This window comes from Coloeus monedula (assembly GCF_965178545.1).
Source record: "Coloeus monedula genome assembly, chromosome: 5".
Classification (NCBI taxonomy): Eukaryota; Metazoa; Chordata; class Aves; order Passeriformes; family Corvidae; genus Coloeus; species Coloeus monedula.
In genome coordinates, this window is record NC_138785.1 from 75,052,860 (window position 1) to 75,070,545 (window position 17,686).

The window sequence follows — 17,686 nt, forward strand, 5'->3', positions numbered from 1 at the left end:
TCAGGAAAAAAGGGACCTCAGCAATTTGAAAATTGTTGGACCTCTTATTTTGAGTTGATTTCATAGAATCACAGAATCATTTATGTTGGAAAAGACCTCTAAGATCATCAAGTCCAACCATTAACTCAGCACTGCCAAGGCCACCACTAAACCATGTCCCCAGGTGCCACATTTACAGTGGCACTGTAAATATGTCTCCCTACGTATTATTTACTCCCTCAGAGAAGAAAGCTAGAGTGGAGAACTAAGAGGATCACCTTTATTACTAAATCCCCTTTCCAAAATGCAACATTGCACAAGTCTGCATGTCCCAGAGCCTTTCATTGGTTTCCCTTTCCTGCCCACTTCTGGCACCACAGCCAAGATTTTTGTGAGAAAACACAGCAAGCAATTAACAATTAAAGACTAATAAAAACTTCTGCTAAAACGCACACCACGGTACCCTTGTATTTCAGGGGAACAGCACCATACATCTTTGTACTGTCACAAGGAGGCAGCAAATATCCACAAAAGCTATAAAATCACTAAGGAAATATATTTTCCCCCTTGAACTAACAACCCTTGGAAGCACTCGGGGAGAAATAAAAGGCAGAGCCTGCTGCAGTCCATCACCTGCTGGAAGAGCCCCAGGGGCAGAGCAAAGTCAAGATCTATTGTTGCGTTTACTCAGCCTAAACCATCCTGAAATAAGTTAAAAGACCTGATGTGAGCATCAGTAGCTTTAGAGAAGTTTTTTTTTCCCTACTTTCTCTGGGAAAGCAACTTTGTAGATACAGGACCAGCAGACAGAACCAGCTGCGTGCAGAGAGATGTGCTGGGAAATGATTTGGAGTGAGAGCCGACGGTTGGCAGAGTCCTGGTAAAACACCGTGCCCTGCCCTGCTTTCTCCTCAACAGCTCCAGGCACATCTCTGCCAGCCATGAAAATCCACCAGTTTACAAAAGACTTTAAAAATAAAATTTTGCTACGGGATTTGTTTTGCCCTCTCCTTCTCTTTCTTGTCCAAAAATAACAGCTTACCAAGAGCCTCCTTCATCCCAGAAATCCACTCTTCACCCAAGTCTTCTCTCTGCAGCTTCCCCCATCTCAAATGGCTCCAGGGAGACCTTAGTGCCCCTTCAAGAGCCTAAAGGGGCTCCAAGAGAGTTGGAGAAGGACTTCGGGCAAGAGACAGAGGGACAGGGGAATGGCATCCTACTGCCAGAGGGCAGGGATGGATGGGATCTTGGGCAGAAATTGTTCCCTGGGAGGGTGGGCAGGCCCTGGCACAGGGTGCCCAGAGCAGCTGTGGCTGCCCCTGGATCCCTGGCACAGTCCCAGGCCAGGTTGGACACTGGGGCTTGGAGCAGCCTGGGACAGTGGAAGGTGTCCCTGCCCATGGCAGGGGGGTGAAACATGGTGATCTTTAAGTTCTCTTCCAACCCAAACTACTCTGTGATTCTATTTGTTGTTGGATTTCCCTTTTCCTATGGCCTGTGACAAGTCCAGTTTACGACCAGTTAAAGTCTTCCAACAGAAAAAAAGAAAACCTGCAAACTCCGGTGTGAAACCAGACTGAAAGGAAAAAGAACCATCAAGAGCCATCTAACACCCCCAGAGAGTTTTTCATCCCAGGGAAATTTGAACATGACTCCATTTCGGTCAGGTTCTACCAAGTAGAGCTTCCATTGGCTCACACAGTTATAAAAATCTGTGCTTACACAGCATAAATATTGCAATGCAGGGAGGAGATACATTTAAATTGTATGGACAGTTTTCTATTTGGCAAATAGCTTTGTTAATTCATTCTTAATTATTCATTAGATTATTTAAGTACAATAAATGAGCGATGTGGTTATAAATAATCTCTCCTCAGTTGGCCTCAACACATACATGAAGTCTTAGTTGATCAGCCTTCAGTGCTTGTTATACCACTGGGTATTCCCACATTGACACAAAAATCTGAGCTTAAACACACTGTCTGGTTTTATTCTGGACTTTAATCTCCTTTTCACCACAGAGAGAATACTCTCTCCACTCCCAGTATCCTTAAAGCTTTTCAAACAAGTCCACTTTCATTTTTAAATGTCTGGAAAATTCCATCAGCACTTTACTATGATGCATTCTCAGGAGGGGAGAAGAAAATCCATCTGGTGTATTAGGGCACAATTATTAAACCCTCGTGAAATGTTTATCCACATCAGAATTGCTTGTAAAAAATGGCAGCTTTAAACACCAAAATGTACAGCAGCCTCACTGCTAATGTGCTTTAACATATACAGGTCACTTAATAATTTCAGAAAGCACTGCTATGATTACTAGAAACACAGCCCAAATTATTTTGATGAATTGGAAGCTATTTAAGTGCTATTTACAAGTAAATTTTAATATGCTGCAAAGTTACAGGACACATTTTAAAGTACTAGATGCATTAAACCTTGAAATAATTGGGACAAGTACATAACATGCACGTGGTTGGTTGGGTTGTGCCAAACAGCTGCCTGCAGCCCCTCGAGACAGATTCCTGACCTCCTCTTTCTGCTGAAGATGGCAGAAGCCATGAGCCATCAACAAGCCACAACTCACCTTAGTTGTGGCAGAGAAGGGCAATGAAGAGAGGGAAGGGTCTGGAGCACAGGGGGCATGGGTTAAACCCAGATGGAAATTAAGCACTGCAAAGCCACTCAAGCTCCGCCTCTTCCCCCCCACCCTGGTGGAGTGCAGAGGAGAATCAAAAGTAAAATTTGTAGGTTGAGAGAAGAACAGTTTAATAATTGAAAACAAAGCAAAACACAATAACAATGGCTAATAATAATGATGATGATATTAGAAAGAAAAAAACCCAACCAAACAGCTGATGCACAATATAATTGCTCACCACCTGCTGACCAGTGCCAGCCCCCCTTCCCAGATCAAACCCTTCCAGGTAACTCCCCCAGATTATACACTGGGCTTGATGTTCTATGGTGTGGAATATCCATTTGGCCAGTTGGGGTCACCTGTCCCAGCTATGATCCCTCCCACTTTGAGTAACTTCTCACTGGCAGAGCAAGAGGAAAAAAAAAAACCCAACAAACTTCTGAGAAACACATCTAAACACATCTTAGCAAAACCCAAAGCATCAGTGTATTATCAACATTATTCTCATTCTGAACCAAAAACACTGCACTAGAACAGCTCCTGAGAAGAAACTAACTCTATCCCAGCCAAAACCAGGACAACAAGTCTGATCAGGAGCGGCTGAGGGAGCTGGAGGGGCTCAGGCTGGAGCAAAGGAGGCTCAGGGGGGACCTTGTGGCTCTGCACAAGTCCCTGACAGGAGGCGGCAGCCGGGGGGGTCGGGCTCTGCTCCCAGGGAACAGGGACAGGAGGAGAGGGAACGGCCTCAGGCTGGGCCAGGGCAGGCTCAGGGTGGATATTGGGGAAATTCCTGCCTGGAAAGGGCTGTCCAGGCCTGGCACAGCTGCCCAGGGCAGGGGTGGAGTGCCCATCCCTGGAGGGATTTCAGAGCCCTGTGGATGTGGCACTGGGGACATGGGCAGGGGTGGCCTTGGCAATGCTGGGGGAGTGCTTGAACTCAATGATCTCAGAGGGCTTTTCCAGCCTAGACGATTTTATGATTCTATTCTATGATTATGGAGAATGAAGTAAAGAGTGCTGAGAAGAAGATGGAAGTTATGGATTCTGAAATGTTAATCTTCTTAATTTTGTTAGAAATCATGTAAAGATATTCCCAAGCTCTTCCTTTTCCTAAAAAAAAAAAAAAAAAAAAAAAGGGACTCAGACTGTATTTTAGGCACATATTTAGTAATTCCATTTGTGCTGCAATAAAAAATTACTTAATAAGCAACAAGAGTAAATAAAATATTTGCAGCATAACTCCAGATTTGAATTATTGCAGAAGGCCATTCCCACTTATTGGAAACACTGGGACAACACTTACAGTCAGGAAAAACAATATATGGCACACAAAACCATCTGCCTGAGTCCTGTACTGAGCAAATAGTGCTCCTGCTCAAGTTTTTCTGAGGAACAAGTCCAATTATTTGTATCAAACTAAAATTACACATTTCCATTTGATATTCAAACCCTAATAGAGGCACATGAGGTTTGATGAGACACCATGAAAACACTAAACTGGCAGCTTTTGTTCCACTTGTGAAATAACAGCCATTTCTCTAACACTCATTGTAAGCCTACGGTGGGACAGGAGAGTCAGTGCTGGATCATGGAATCTCACACTGGTTTGGGCTGGAAGGGACCTTATATCCAGTTTCAACCACCCTGCCAGCGGCGGGAACACCTCCCACTAGACTAGACCAGACACTGGACTCCCTTAGAAGGTTGTTTCAAGGACAGATAAGGAAGACAAGACAAACAGCAGGCAAGAAACGAGATGAACTGTGCATGTGAGAACCCAGAAGAGAAGTGCAGTAGAAGACACCAGAGGTATGGGTAAATCAGTGTAATAAAGCTCAGGATGAGATCATACAATAGAATCATGGAATGGTTTGACTTGGAGAGACCTTAAAAGGGCATCTAGTCCAACCCCTCTGCCGTGAATAGGAACATCTTCAACTAGACCAGACTGCTCAGAGCCCTGTCCAACCTGGACTGGAATGTTTCAAGGGATGGGGTATTCACCACCTCTCTGGGAAGCCTAGTGCAGTGTTTCACCACCCTCACCATAAAAAATTCCTTCCCTAATCTAGCCTTAATAGACCCTCTTAATTTAAAGTCATCACCCTTTGTTCTATCACTACAGGCCCCACTTAAATGTCTCTCCCCATTTTCCTTTGAACCTTCTTTTAAGTATGTAGAGATCACAATAAGGTCTCCCAAATTTTCTCTAGGCTGAGCTTGATTCTATTTAACTAGACCTCAGAGAAAAATTGATTATACTATTCACACCCTCACACTCACAAATGCCCAGGGTACTGGGAGCTGGTCTGGGTAACATCACTTGTGTCCCACACACAGGACAAGACGTGCTGGTTCTCAGGTCCTCACCACATCTCCTCCCTTCTTTCCAGGAGGGAAAGTTGGAAACAAACTGACCTGGTTTAGAGGGCTTATAGGTCTTTATACCCTGTAGGTCTTTTTGGGTTCAGCTTTGTTCCCCTCACACTTCTGACCTTTTAGGCCAATCTCTTAGCCAATGCCTCCATGTCCTTGTTAGAGTCTCTCAGTGCTGCTACACCAGGAAAAGCAAAGGTAGCAGTGACAACAAAAGCCATGCCTCCAGCTCCTGTCCTGCTGTTTCTTGTGGTGCTTCCACATCCTTGTTTCATTCAAATCCATCTTAATACTCCTTATAAATCACTACAGAACTGGTCAATAAACTAGAGGTGCATAGAACACAGAGATAGGGGAAGGGAAAGAGGAAGGGGCAGGAGAAGGGGAAAGGGAAGGGAAGAAAAGGGAAAGGGCAGAGAGGAAGAGAAAGAAAAAGGGGGAAAGAAAAAGGTAGAAAGAAAAAGGGGGAAGGATTATTTGGCAGTAATATATTCTTACAAGGCCACAAATATTTTTGCATCTTCTGTACATAAAGGTACACTGGTGATAAATATCTGTGATAGGTGTGCTGGCAGACAGATTTTTTGGAATAAAAAGAAGCACAGATATGAATTAAAAATGTTCACTAGAAATTGTCAAAATAGCTCAAACTACATGCTGAAAGACAACTGCACAATCTGTAAATTTAAGAGCTGTGTTATGAAAAGCAGAGAGGAGGAAAGAGAAAACCCAGTTTACTTGCAATTCATTAGCTTTGCAAAGGTTAACAATGGTTGGAATATCATTTCTCCTCCAGCTCTGATTATAATGCAATATTAATAACCTCAAAACTTCACTGTTCTACCCAACCTTTATCCACTGACATTTTCTTAGCTTAAAACATTCATGCGGTACAAATTAAGGGTTACACACAGCCCCCTGCCTGGTTTGTTGCTGAACTCTGAATCCAGAAGGAGCTCCAGGAGTCCAACAGCACCTCTAAATGTGAGGCACATCCCTCTGACCACAGTCGCCAGCTCCTCAATGAAATGGAAACCAATCCTTTGTCCTGCTCCGCACTGCCTGGTGGTGTCTGAATGCACGACCAGGCTCCTGCTTTTCCATACCACTGTGTCTCACAGGCAGCCCAGCCAGTGCCTGGGATATCACAAACTCAGCAGTGCTGGAGTTTGGCAATCTGGCTTGCCCACTGTAAGGACTGCACTGACCTAATTCATCTCAAATGTCATCAATGAAACTGAAAATCCCCCGTTTCCCTCTCAAGTTCTCCACACAGCTCAAGGCACAGTTGATGCCTCCAGCTGCACAGCAGAAGAGCACAGTCAGGATGGGGTTACAACCAAGTGGAGGAAGTGGCTTCTAGAATATGGAAATGTACCACAGTATCTCCAGCTCAGAAGGATTTCCCAAATTCATAGAATCACAGAATGGTTTGGGTTGGATCTTAAAAATCACCTTGTTCCAACCCCCCTGCCATGGACAGGGACACCTTCCACTACCCCAGGTTGGTCCAAAACATGTCCAACCTGGCCTTGGACACTTCCAGGGATGGGGCACCCACAGCTGCTCTGGGCAACTCCTGCATTTCCTGCAGAACAGCAAAATGAAGCAACACCCTTAAATGTGCAAACAGAAAGTCACCCTAAACATCTATTTTCCAGAACAACATCTCTTTATGTCTCCATTACACCTAAGAAATTGATACATACCCCAGTTTTTGAGTTTGGTGTTAGTGTTACCAACTGTTTTTAGGTTTTCACAAAGCATTTTCCTTGCCTCTATTTTAGGGAGCAAATTCTCAGCCAAATGTTGCTCATTAACAGCACAGGGGGCTCTCAGGTATTACTTATTTATGGTCTGCCTTGGATCCAACAGTAATTATGAAATGTGCCCTAAAGCATTAAAAATGCAAATGTTTCAATAGTTTCCCCTACACCCAGTGAGATGAATCACACTGCTCTAATCCACTGGTTAATTAGGGAGTTATAGTGACTGTAAAATAAAACACTTGGAGAGGAGCTTAAGAGTAGTGAAAGAATCAAAGAATTTCTAACACATTATAAATGCTTAATTGGAAAACACCAATAAACTGACTTCTCCCGAATCCACATGTTCTTATTCCTCTGGCTTGTTAGGATGTTAAATAATATTACAACATTACTTCTCAAGGAGATCCATGTGATAACAGTGACACAGGAAAGGAAAATCACTGGTAACTCTTCAGCTTGCAGCCTTTGGACATGTGTGTTCAGCTGTGTGTGCTCACTGAGATACACAGTGCACTTATCTTCTGCTTTACGCTGGGATTGGAATCATGGGAGGATTTGGGTTGGAAGGATCCCTAAAGACCATCTCGTTCCACACCCCTGCCATGGGCAGGGACACCTTCCACTAGACCAGGTTGCTCCAAGCCCTGTCCAACACTTGAACACTTCCAGGGATGGGGCAGCCACAGCTCCTCAGGGATTCACTTCAAATAATGAATTTGGAGCAATCCCTCATATGCAGATGCAGTTGGGTCTGTAAAGTACTAATGAACAGTTTTTGTAGTGCAGATTTATCTTATACAATTAGAAAAGAACTAAGGAACCAACTGCTTCCCTCTATTTTCCTAATAAGCAATTACCCTGCCACAAAGATTTCTAGGGAAAATGTTGACAGTGATTAATTCAGCAAAACAAATACTTAATCTGAGCCAGGAGTAACAACCTACTCCACTCCAAAGGCAGGAAGGTGGTGGTTCAAACCTACTGTTTTCCAGGGACTATACTAAAGAAGATTCTACTCTCTAAAAGCTCCATATGAAAAAAAAAAATTATATAAACCACTTGTCTGAAGGATCCATCTGGAGCTTCTTGCTTTAATTAAATTTAGCATGAAATCTAAAGCAAGATACTATTCCCACTGCTCATTTTAGACCAGGCATAATATTGCCTACTTTAGAACACATTGTAGGACCTGGAGTAGTGTTTACTCCATGTATATCCCTCCTGAAGGGCTTCTTATCGATCAAGTATTGGCTTATACTTCTGGAGTATTAACAATCCCTAAAACAGAGGCCAACACACTGGATTTTGAAGCCTTGAAGAGAGGGCCTGCTGTGCTTTGGGAAGTCTTTCACTGCTTTGGTAGGGCTGTATTTTTTGGAGGATAGAAGAGGAAACAAGTATTGAAATGGCTTCTGTTGGTTCCCACTGTGAGGGAATCATCAGTTCACTTTATACTAAGAAATGAACTTAGAGCAGTGTATGAAAACCAGAAGTATTTGGCTCCTATTGTACTGTAACATATGTTTGTATTTAACTTGACATACTTTCAGAGTTCAGTTTAAAATCAAAAGGTGGCACCTAAAGAGTTGGAAATTACTCCTGACTTAACTCTCTGCAGAACAACTCCCCTAATTTATGACTGGTGTCTGACGAGGTGTGAAAATCTGCAGTAAGTCACACATTATCTGTAGGATGAGGGAAGTCAATGTTTCCTATACCATCTCAAAAAGAACTTCTCCTTTTCCAAAAGCCTCTCCCAGCCCCATCCCCCCTTTCCCTGCATGCACAGGACATGATGTATTGGCAAAAATGGGCAGACAATTCATTTTCTTAACATAATTCCTAATTAAATATTTTAAACAGACTGAAGATTTCAATTTTCTAGGCTGTGCTGTAAGCAGGATGTTTAAGTTAGAAAACCAAACCAACAAGAACCCAAACGCTGAAGCCTAAAACCTAAAGAAGTAACATTTAGCTGTCTTAAATGAAAAGTACCTGAAAAATGTCACAAAGAACTGCACCAGGTCCATAAAGTTGCTGTGCTGTGAGAATGCAATCTGAAAAAAAAAAACAAATGCTTTCTGTTACTTACTGGAAAGAAAATTCATATTTCAAGATATTTTAAAAGGATTGAAAATGACAATGAAAAGCATCTTTACTCAGATCAACGCATACTCTTGAACACTGTTTTTGAAAAAGAACATAAATATTCTGAGGAAAAAGAAAATAAATTATAACTTCATATTGTTTTGAAAACATATATCCCAAAAAAGAAGCTGAACAAGTAACTCTCTCTCCCAGACATGTTCCAAGGAATATTCTTCAGTGCATATTGAAGAAAACACTACTTCAAAAACTTAGAACAGAGGTTTCACAGAGCTGCAAATAATCTTTAATTAAAAGTGAAAATCTTTAATTATTGTTTACACAGCAATCCAGAATTCAATATTTATATTTCAAACAATATCCAGACAACAAAATCTCTTCGAAAAAGGAACTTACACCAAGAGCTGCAAAGAGGCACGAAACACAGAAGATGATAGATACTGTGAAAACAGCTATGGCATTCATCTTAGCTCACTTCCCTGCAATCCAACAGCAGAGAGAAGGGAAAAACAACGGAATATTTGGGACAAAAACCAGAGGGAAGAGGCGAACAGGAAACTGGGAGGTGGTTAGAGGCAAAAGGGAAGATTAGGGAGCCTGGGTAAAAACAACAACGTGGAGGGGACTTGAGCCAAGAGGAAAGCAACTTGTGCAATATTAGGAATCAGAAGTTCTTTCCAGGTACCTCCTATTTCCTCTGCCTATCAATCTCTCAGCACCACAACAGGATATTAACTCTTTCATGAAGTAACAGAATTTATTTCAGAATTAAACTGGAATCTGGACTGACAAAGGTTTTCATGGACATTAAATCCATTTCTGGCCTCATTTGTTGTTTTTCTTCCTTAACAAACAGTACTTATGGTAACATTAGCATAAACATAAACCCCCCCTCCCAGCAACAGCCACATCCCAAAATTCATGAATATGTGTAAAGTGAGTCACTGCTTGGGTTTCTATTGTTCTGGAACACTTTCTAGGATCATATTTGCTTTAAATATCCATTGTAACTTGGTACAGAAGCTGCCCCAAATAGTTTTCTTATAAATATATTGAAATACTTTGAAGTTGAAAGCTCCTTTGCAGTGCACAACCACTGTGTAGCTGCAAAGTGAGCTCCAAACCTGCACACCAGATGCTGCAACCTCAACAGTCCTGCCTACAGAAGACAAGAAAACACAGAGTTTCTTGTTGATTTTTGCTTTTGAAGTGCTTCCCAATGGTTTTCTGATTATAAAAAGATAGTGAGCAAGATTTCACTTTTTGTGTAAAAAATCAGTGCCTGGTAACCATGGTGGTACAATATTTGCATAAATGGATATTCTGGAATAAACGTATATTCTGGAATGTCTTTAAGGCAAAGACAATCCTTACTAAAATATCAAATCCCAAAATACAAACATGTAACATGGCCAGCATAAAAGTAGTAACTTGTCTTATTACTTCTGAGAATAACCATGATGCTGAGTGACTATAAGAGATGCATTTCAAAATAAAGCCCTTGTTATGTATCAACAATCTTTTAGTAGAAAACAAAAATTAAAAGCACAAAGGAATCATCAACAGGCCAGTCCTCTGTGGATGACCATCAGGACCAGTTTCGGTGATGGAAACCAGAACTTGCTCCCATTAGAAAAAACAAGAATCTGTTAATTTTAAAATAAGAGAGATTCTATGGAAGATTAATGAGACCGTTACCAGAGAAGGGCTTCTCATTTTTTGGTAACAACTACAGGAAACAAATAAAACAAAAACAAACAAACAAAAAATAATTTAAGTTTATTTCACACAGAAGCCTTACAAATGCTTTACCAGTGATTCTTTTCTCTACCTGTTGGAGTTCTTCTCCTGTAAAGCCCAATTGAGGACCTGTACCTCATACGTGGAGTAAAAAAACCCAGGTTGTTTCTACAATTTATTCCTCACAAGCTGAAAATACTTTGTGCCATCAAACCTGACCAATCTGTGTCACAGGCAATTTGGTCTCATAATTGTTAATGGTTTGCTTACTTAGAGCTTAATTTCCCCTAATATAATCTGTTCCCAGGACTTAATTAATTCAGTTACACTGAAAGTTTGGTTGGAAATAGCTGTTGAAAGTAGGCTGTTCATTCTGGATCCACAAAAAATATGGCACCAATTCCTTAGCAGTCTGGATTTTTAATTAACTTTAACTGACGGTAGAAGATTCATTTATCCATTCTGAAAAAACTCATTTGTACCAAAGGATGAAGCAGTTTAACTGCAGGAAAGCTCCCTGTAGCTCGTGCTGGGAACCTGGAAAGCCTCCCCCAGGTAGAGGGCAGAACCTTAACTCAGCTGCAAAATCAAATCCCCACTTTCATATCAAAGAATCCCAGAACTGTTTAGGTTTAGGCTCTGAGCCCACCCAGTCCAACCATCCCCCAGCACTGCCAAGGCCACCACTGCCCACATCCCCAGGTGCCACATCCACACAGCTGCTAAATCCCTCCAGGGGGAGGATTGGATTGGGGATTCCAGCACTGCCCTGGGCAAGCAGGGCTGGACTTCCCTTTCCAGGAACAAATCTTCCCTAATATCCAGCTTAAACCTCTGCCTGGGCACACCTGGAGGCACCTTCAGCCACTGCCAAGCAGCACTCCCAGATCCTTTTCCATGGAGCAGCTACCTGACTCTTCCCAAGCCATACACGGCACTCAAGGATGTTTTATAGCCTGTTCTTAGGAATAACACGGTACCCTTAGGGAGCTAAGATCAGATACTTAATTATGTTAATTCCAAGAATATTACAAAGCTTGTGTTTATCTTATCTGAAAAGATACCTTGGAGAGCACAACTGCCTATCCTGCTTTTTCTATTGCCACATCATTTGAAGTACCAAAAAAATCCACCTGCTTTCCAGAGGATCAGAAATAGCTGGCTGTATGGACTGACAAAAATTTATAATGAAGAGCTTTACATTTTTTATCATTTGATTAGCATAAAGTATGAAGCCAAGAAGAAAACTTGGCTTCCTCTAACTAGCCAACATCTAAAAATTGCACTGGTTTTGAAATCAGTACACACAAATTTCAAAGGAGTTAATGGCAAATGACTTGGCCACAAAATAATATAAGCAAAGGAAAAGTATATTTGAACCCAACTGACATTTCAGTAACAGCTGGTATTTCAAACTCAAAATATTGCTGGAGCTAAACTACCGCCTGTGACTGATAAAAATTTTGAAAAACAAATTAGGACAATTATATACCAGGACTTGGTTTGCATAAGCACCAGAGTTTGTTCTTCAACACAAAAGAAAATTGAGAATAATTTTGAGGGAACAATTTTGTACAAAAGTAGATCAACTAAGACCTAAGTTCACCTTAAACCTGTACATGCAACGATGTCCAAAATTATATAAACCTCTGTTCTTGTTATCTACAAGTGCCCTGAACTCTTTAAAAACAACTTGAGTTTCACATACCACTAAGAAAACTCAGTCCCCATCCAAATAAGAAATTAGGTGGAAATTTTTTGTTAAATCCAGCAAGAACCAGATTTGAGTAACTCCTCTCATTTAACTGTAATAAACAGATGTACAGGTAATTCATCGCAGCATTACTCTTTCCACTTGTGCTGGAAGTTACTGATATTTTAGAGGAAGCCAAACTATTCACCACAATGGGACTAGGACAACTCCTTCTCCAAACTCAAATAATTTCCAATATTATACATAGTATTAGCACCCCCAATCTAAAATTAACTAAAGAACTGATAATGAAAGAGTTGGGGTTGTTGCAGAAGGCTCTGGGGAGACCTTCCAGTACCTAAAGGGGCCCCAGGAAAGCTGGAGAGGGACTTTGGACAAGGACCTGGTGACAGGACACAGGGAATGGCTTCCCAGTGCCAGAGGGCAGGGATAGGTGGGATATTGGGAAGGAATTCCTGAGGGTGGGGAGGCCCTGGCACAGGCTGCCCACAGAAGCTGTGGCTGCCCCATCCCTGGAAGTGTCTGGGGCCAGACTGGACAGGGCTTGGAGCACCCTGGTCTAGTGTAAGGTGTCCCTGCCCATGGCAGGGGGTGGAACTGGATGGGCTTTACGGTCATTTCCCATCCAAACCATTCTGGGATTCTGTGAATGTGCCAAAGAATATTTAAGTATGGCAATTTCATACCATAATTTGGTACATTCTGGGTCTCTAAACACTTGAAAAAACATGAACAACCCCAGAAAATAGTGTTTCCACAACTTTTTTACCTTGGTAACAACTCAGGATTATTGATGCATTATATTTCTATCTTTCTTCACAAATATATGAAGTGACTAAATTCCCACCAGTGGTGCCTTCCTTTTCATCCCTATTTCATATAAGGGATGAGAAAAAGAGAAACTAAAAATGATATTTTGCACAGGACATGCTCCTAGAATAGAACTGTGTAAGAAAGAAAACTAAAAGTCTAATTAGCTTCTGAAACTAGAGGGGTCCAGCAGAGGAGGCACAATGTGATGCTGGCTCCCAGAGCTTGGGGCTTGCTGTGAATTCAGAAGGTATCAAAAGGTCCTACTGCTACATCCATTAACCTCACCTGGCAGGTGGGAGAACGCTACAGCACTCATGTTTTCAAAGTCTACAGGACCACACAGAAATTTAGAGATTTTTGGGCTGCTTTTTGCTTTTTATTTCAATCTAGTCCCAGCACCAAAGTTAACGAACAAAAAGCAGCAGGGAAAAGAGGAAAGCTGGGAGTTCCACAGGCTTCCAGCGAGAGAAAGCCACAAGCCAAATAAGCTGCAGGTAACATTTATGCAGATCTTCCTCTATTTCTCCCCCAAAACTCCACTGTCTTGTCTCTTTTATCCTACGGTTAGAGGCAAGGATTCAATCTGACCTTGGAGAATACAGACAATGCTAACAGGACGCCATGGCCTGAATGCTGAGTGCCTGCGCTTTTGTCAAAGGGCCTGCTGTGAAACGAAGGGGGTTTAAGTATTCCTGAGTGATGCCAAAGTCATCAAAACATTCATTTTGCCCTCTAGAATAATGCTGGGGGGGAGAACTTCTCTTCTGCTCAAGAGTATTGTCATTCCCTGTTCCAGTTCTCCTTTAAACACAAACACAATGTGCTCTAATGAAACACATGGCCAAGATCCATGTTGATCTTGGTGCTCTCCACTCCAGAGGAGCACTGAGCCAACTCCAAGAGCCCTGGCGGTGAGGTTTTAGGAAAGAATGAGCCAGCACAGCAATCCAGCTCCACCACCTGAACATAGTCTCAGTTCTGCCACATGCTGCTGCTGCTTCCTGTGTTCTGTGAACATCTCTAATGAGCCATGGAAGTTGTTAAGGCAGTGGAAAGCTAATCATAGGAATGAAGGGCAAAAAGCCCTTCAAAAACACCCTTCAGAAGCTGGGATTTTAGAGCTGACCCTGCTCACTGAGGGATGAGCAAATACAGCAGCAACCTGAGATGAGCCTTTTTCAGACAGGTGGCTCTTAAATCGTCTCAACAATGTCAGTGCCAAGGAACACTTTACAGAAGGAAGCATTTGTGCACCTCTGCAGATGATTTATGGGATTTAGACACAGATTAAGACATCCAAATCCAGGATCACAGGGGTATTCCTATTAGCCCTTTACACTCAATGGAAACCTCATCTGTGATTCAGCTGACCAGTGCAGGTGCCTAAAAAATTATTACCTGACCAGTTCCATAACAGAACCATAAACGCTGAGGCACACAGAGACATCTCTTTGTAGACCCCTAAATTTCCATGGTGCATCCTTGCCCTTGGTTTCATGAATGCTCTAGAAGCTCCATTCGTTGCCTAAAAGGGGGTAAAAGCTATTGCAGCTGCCCTGGGACATCTCACCTGTCCTCCAGCTGCTGCTCCAGAACCACAGAAAGGGATGGGTTGCACGGGAGCTTAAAGACCATCTCATTACAACCCCCTACTATGGGCAGGGACACCTTCCACTAGACCAGGTTGCTCCAAGCCCCATCCAAGAGCTTTTGGGTGAATCCATACCCCAATCACACCACAGAAGCAGAAGGGCATTCTCTTTCAGAGGCACCACAGATCTCTATTTTAAATGAACAGCAAAACTGCACCCAAATTTGGAGGTTAGGAAAAAAATCTAACTAGATCCACAGGGAAAGATTCTCTAGACAGAAAGGTAAACCTTAGGTTTCAGAGAAGAAAGGGCCTTAACAGGAGTTAATTGTAACTTGAAAAACTCTGACACACAACAAGTTGAAGTGGAGCATCATTTGGAAGTGGGAGATCCCAGAGTTTGTAACACACCTGATGCTGTAGGTGCGGACTTCAGAAGCAGCATTGGAAGGGGCTCTAAGGTCTCCCTGGAGTCTTCCCTTCTCCAGGCTGAACACCTCCAGCTCCCATTCTGTCTCCAGAGCAGAGAGGCTCCAGCACTTGGAGCACCTCCACGGCCTCCTCTGAACCAATTCCTCATCTACTGAACAGTTCACCCATCAAATCCATCTTTCTCCAAATCAGAGAGAACTTGGTGCAGCTGAAGAGGTTCCCCTGCTCACATTTGCATTCTACAACAAGCAAAAATAAAACCCTCACTCAAATTTGATTTTCACAGCTACTACTCTGAGTTGCTGTGTTCCTGCGTGAAGGATGAAAGAGATTAATGACTTACTCCTCACCTGCTGCAATATTAACTGAGCCATTGAGCTTTATGGCACAAACACTCACTACTGTGCAAATATAAAACCTGGTTCACTTCTGAACTTATTCTGAGATGAAAATCGATTTATATTCCAATACTGTGCTGCCTTCCTGCAGTAGTCACAAATTGTCACTTCTCAGCTAATTGGCTGCAGTCAGCAGTTGGCTCAGAAATGCCAATTATACGTGTTTTGTCTTCCCTTGTGAACTCTCTGAGGTTGTGCAGAGCGAACACAGGCACGACTGTCTCTAAATTAAAAATAGTGCTTAAGATGTGGTCCCAAATTTCACTGCATCCCAGAAATTATCACACAAATCTGACAAATGAGAAGTATTTGTTCAATAAACAGCCAGGGGTTGAATTGTAATGCTCATCTAAATTTAAAGTGCACTAGGAAATAAAATTCTGGAATGTCCCGTAATTGAAACAGCAAACTCAGCTCAGACCCTGCACACCTCCACCTGACTGTAGCATGCCCCAAGAAAGCTGAGGCAGAAAAAAACTCAGTTCTTCTGAATCCTCAGTGAACTCTCCTGAATTCTCTGAACTTCTCAGTTCTTCTTTCAGGCCTCTCACAAGAAGAAAGACCCTGAGGAGCTGGAGCTGTCCAGGGAAGGGAACGGAGCTGGGAAGGGGCTGGAGAATTCCTGAGGGAGCTGGAAAGGGGCTCAGGCTGGAGCAAAGGAGGCTCAGGGGGGACCTTGTGGCTCTGCACAAGTCCCTGACAGGAGGGGGCAGCCGGGGGGGTCGGGCTCTGCTGGCAGGGAACAGGGACAGGAGGAGAGGGAACGGCCTCAGGCTGGGCCAGGGGAGGGGCAGGGTGGACGTCAAGAAAAATAGGGAAAGGGCTGTCCTGGGCTGGCACAGCTGCCCAGGGTGGTGATGGAGCATCCCTCCCTGGAGGGATTTAACAGCCAGGTACATGTGGCACTTGGGGACATGGGTCAGTGGTGGCCTTTGCAGTGCTGGGGGAACAGCTGGACTCGATGGTCTTACAGGGTTTTCCAACGTAAGTGATTCTGTGATTCTGCGATTGCAACAATTGTTCTGGAGACAAGGAAGCTCAGAGGTATTTGGAAAGAGTGGTTAAAAATAAAGATCCTAAACCTTGAGACAGAAGGCAAGTCACCAGCAGGAAAACACTCCAATGCCCTGAGTTCCAGGCCCTTAAGCACCTCCCTCCAGTCCCAGCTGCTGCACTGTGGGTGCATCTGGGAAGGATCCCGTTGCATTTGGGAAGGATCCTGTTCCCTGGCTTCGTGCCGAGCAGAGCTCTGACACCATCTGCATGCAGGCTCAGTTACATTCGGCAACATCCCAACTATTGCTGGAGAGTTTCAGCATGGAAAAAATTAAAACATAGCACATAACAGCTCAAACACTCACTCAGACCCTCAAAGTCCAGTAAAAATGAGCTTTACAGTCTACTGAGCTTAAAAGGAATAAACGTCGCTTTCCTAAAGAGCTGGTGATGTAAGTACACAAGAGGGAATCAAGAATAAAAAGAATAAAACAGCCAAAGCAATATTTGCAAGTTCATTTTTTTAGGCTTCAAAATAGCTGACAGATGGAAACAGGCAAAACCTTCTGTCTTGCATCATTTCTGACCAGACAAAACAGGGGAATAAATGCAAGACAGAGTTCAGGGTTGCAGTGGTATTAATGGGGAAAACAAGCTCTGTCTCCTTCCCTGAGGAGGCCGTGGATTCTAAGGATCATATTGGATGAGAAATTGAACATGTTTATCAACCTGTAGCAAAAACTCCTGCAATATTCCAGCTGCAGGAATCTCTACAGAAATTTTAAGGACTTTTCATCTTTAATAAAATAAAGTAGTAAAATAAGTGTATATATATTTATACATACTACATATAGAATCATAGAATGGTTTGGATTGGAAGGGACCTTAAAGATTATCTAGTTCCAGCTCCAAACTAAATATATACTTATTTACATAACCAAATTTAAATACCATTGAATGGCAACATTCTCACATTATTACACAATACTGAAGTCACACGTTGTCTCAAACCTGGTGTCACATCATGACCTGAAGTGGCAGTAATTAAAACCCCCCAAATTTACTTTAAACAAACTACATAGCATCACGATCAGTTTTAAAGAGCCATGGAATCAGAATCATAGGGCTGGG

The 17,686-nt window shown here is 42.7% G+C and overlaps 1 protein-coding gene across 2 annotated transcripts in view; it reads right to left on the bottom strand.

Moving 5' to 3' along the window:
• The window catches only part of ATRN (attractin), a 152,634-nt gene that overhangs the window by 36,546 nt on the left and 98,402 nt on the right, over nucleotides 1–17,686 (bottom strand). Inside the window, exons 25-26 of one of the 2 annotated variants that reach the window (XM_082282484.1) lie at nucleotides 8,761–8,822; nucleotides 2,724–3,730 (exon numbers count right to left, since the gene is read on the bottom strand). In XM_082282484.1, the coding sequence (XP_082138610.1) occupies nucleotides 3,691–3,730; nucleotides 8,761–8,822 (102 nt within the window). In that variant the 3' untranslated portion in view covers nucleotides 2,724–3,690. Of the gene's footprint in view, nucleotides 1–2,723; nucleotides 3,731–8,760; nucleotides 8,823–17,686 lie in introns of those variants that run through there. The other variant, XM_082282483.1, reaches the window with a different exon arrangement.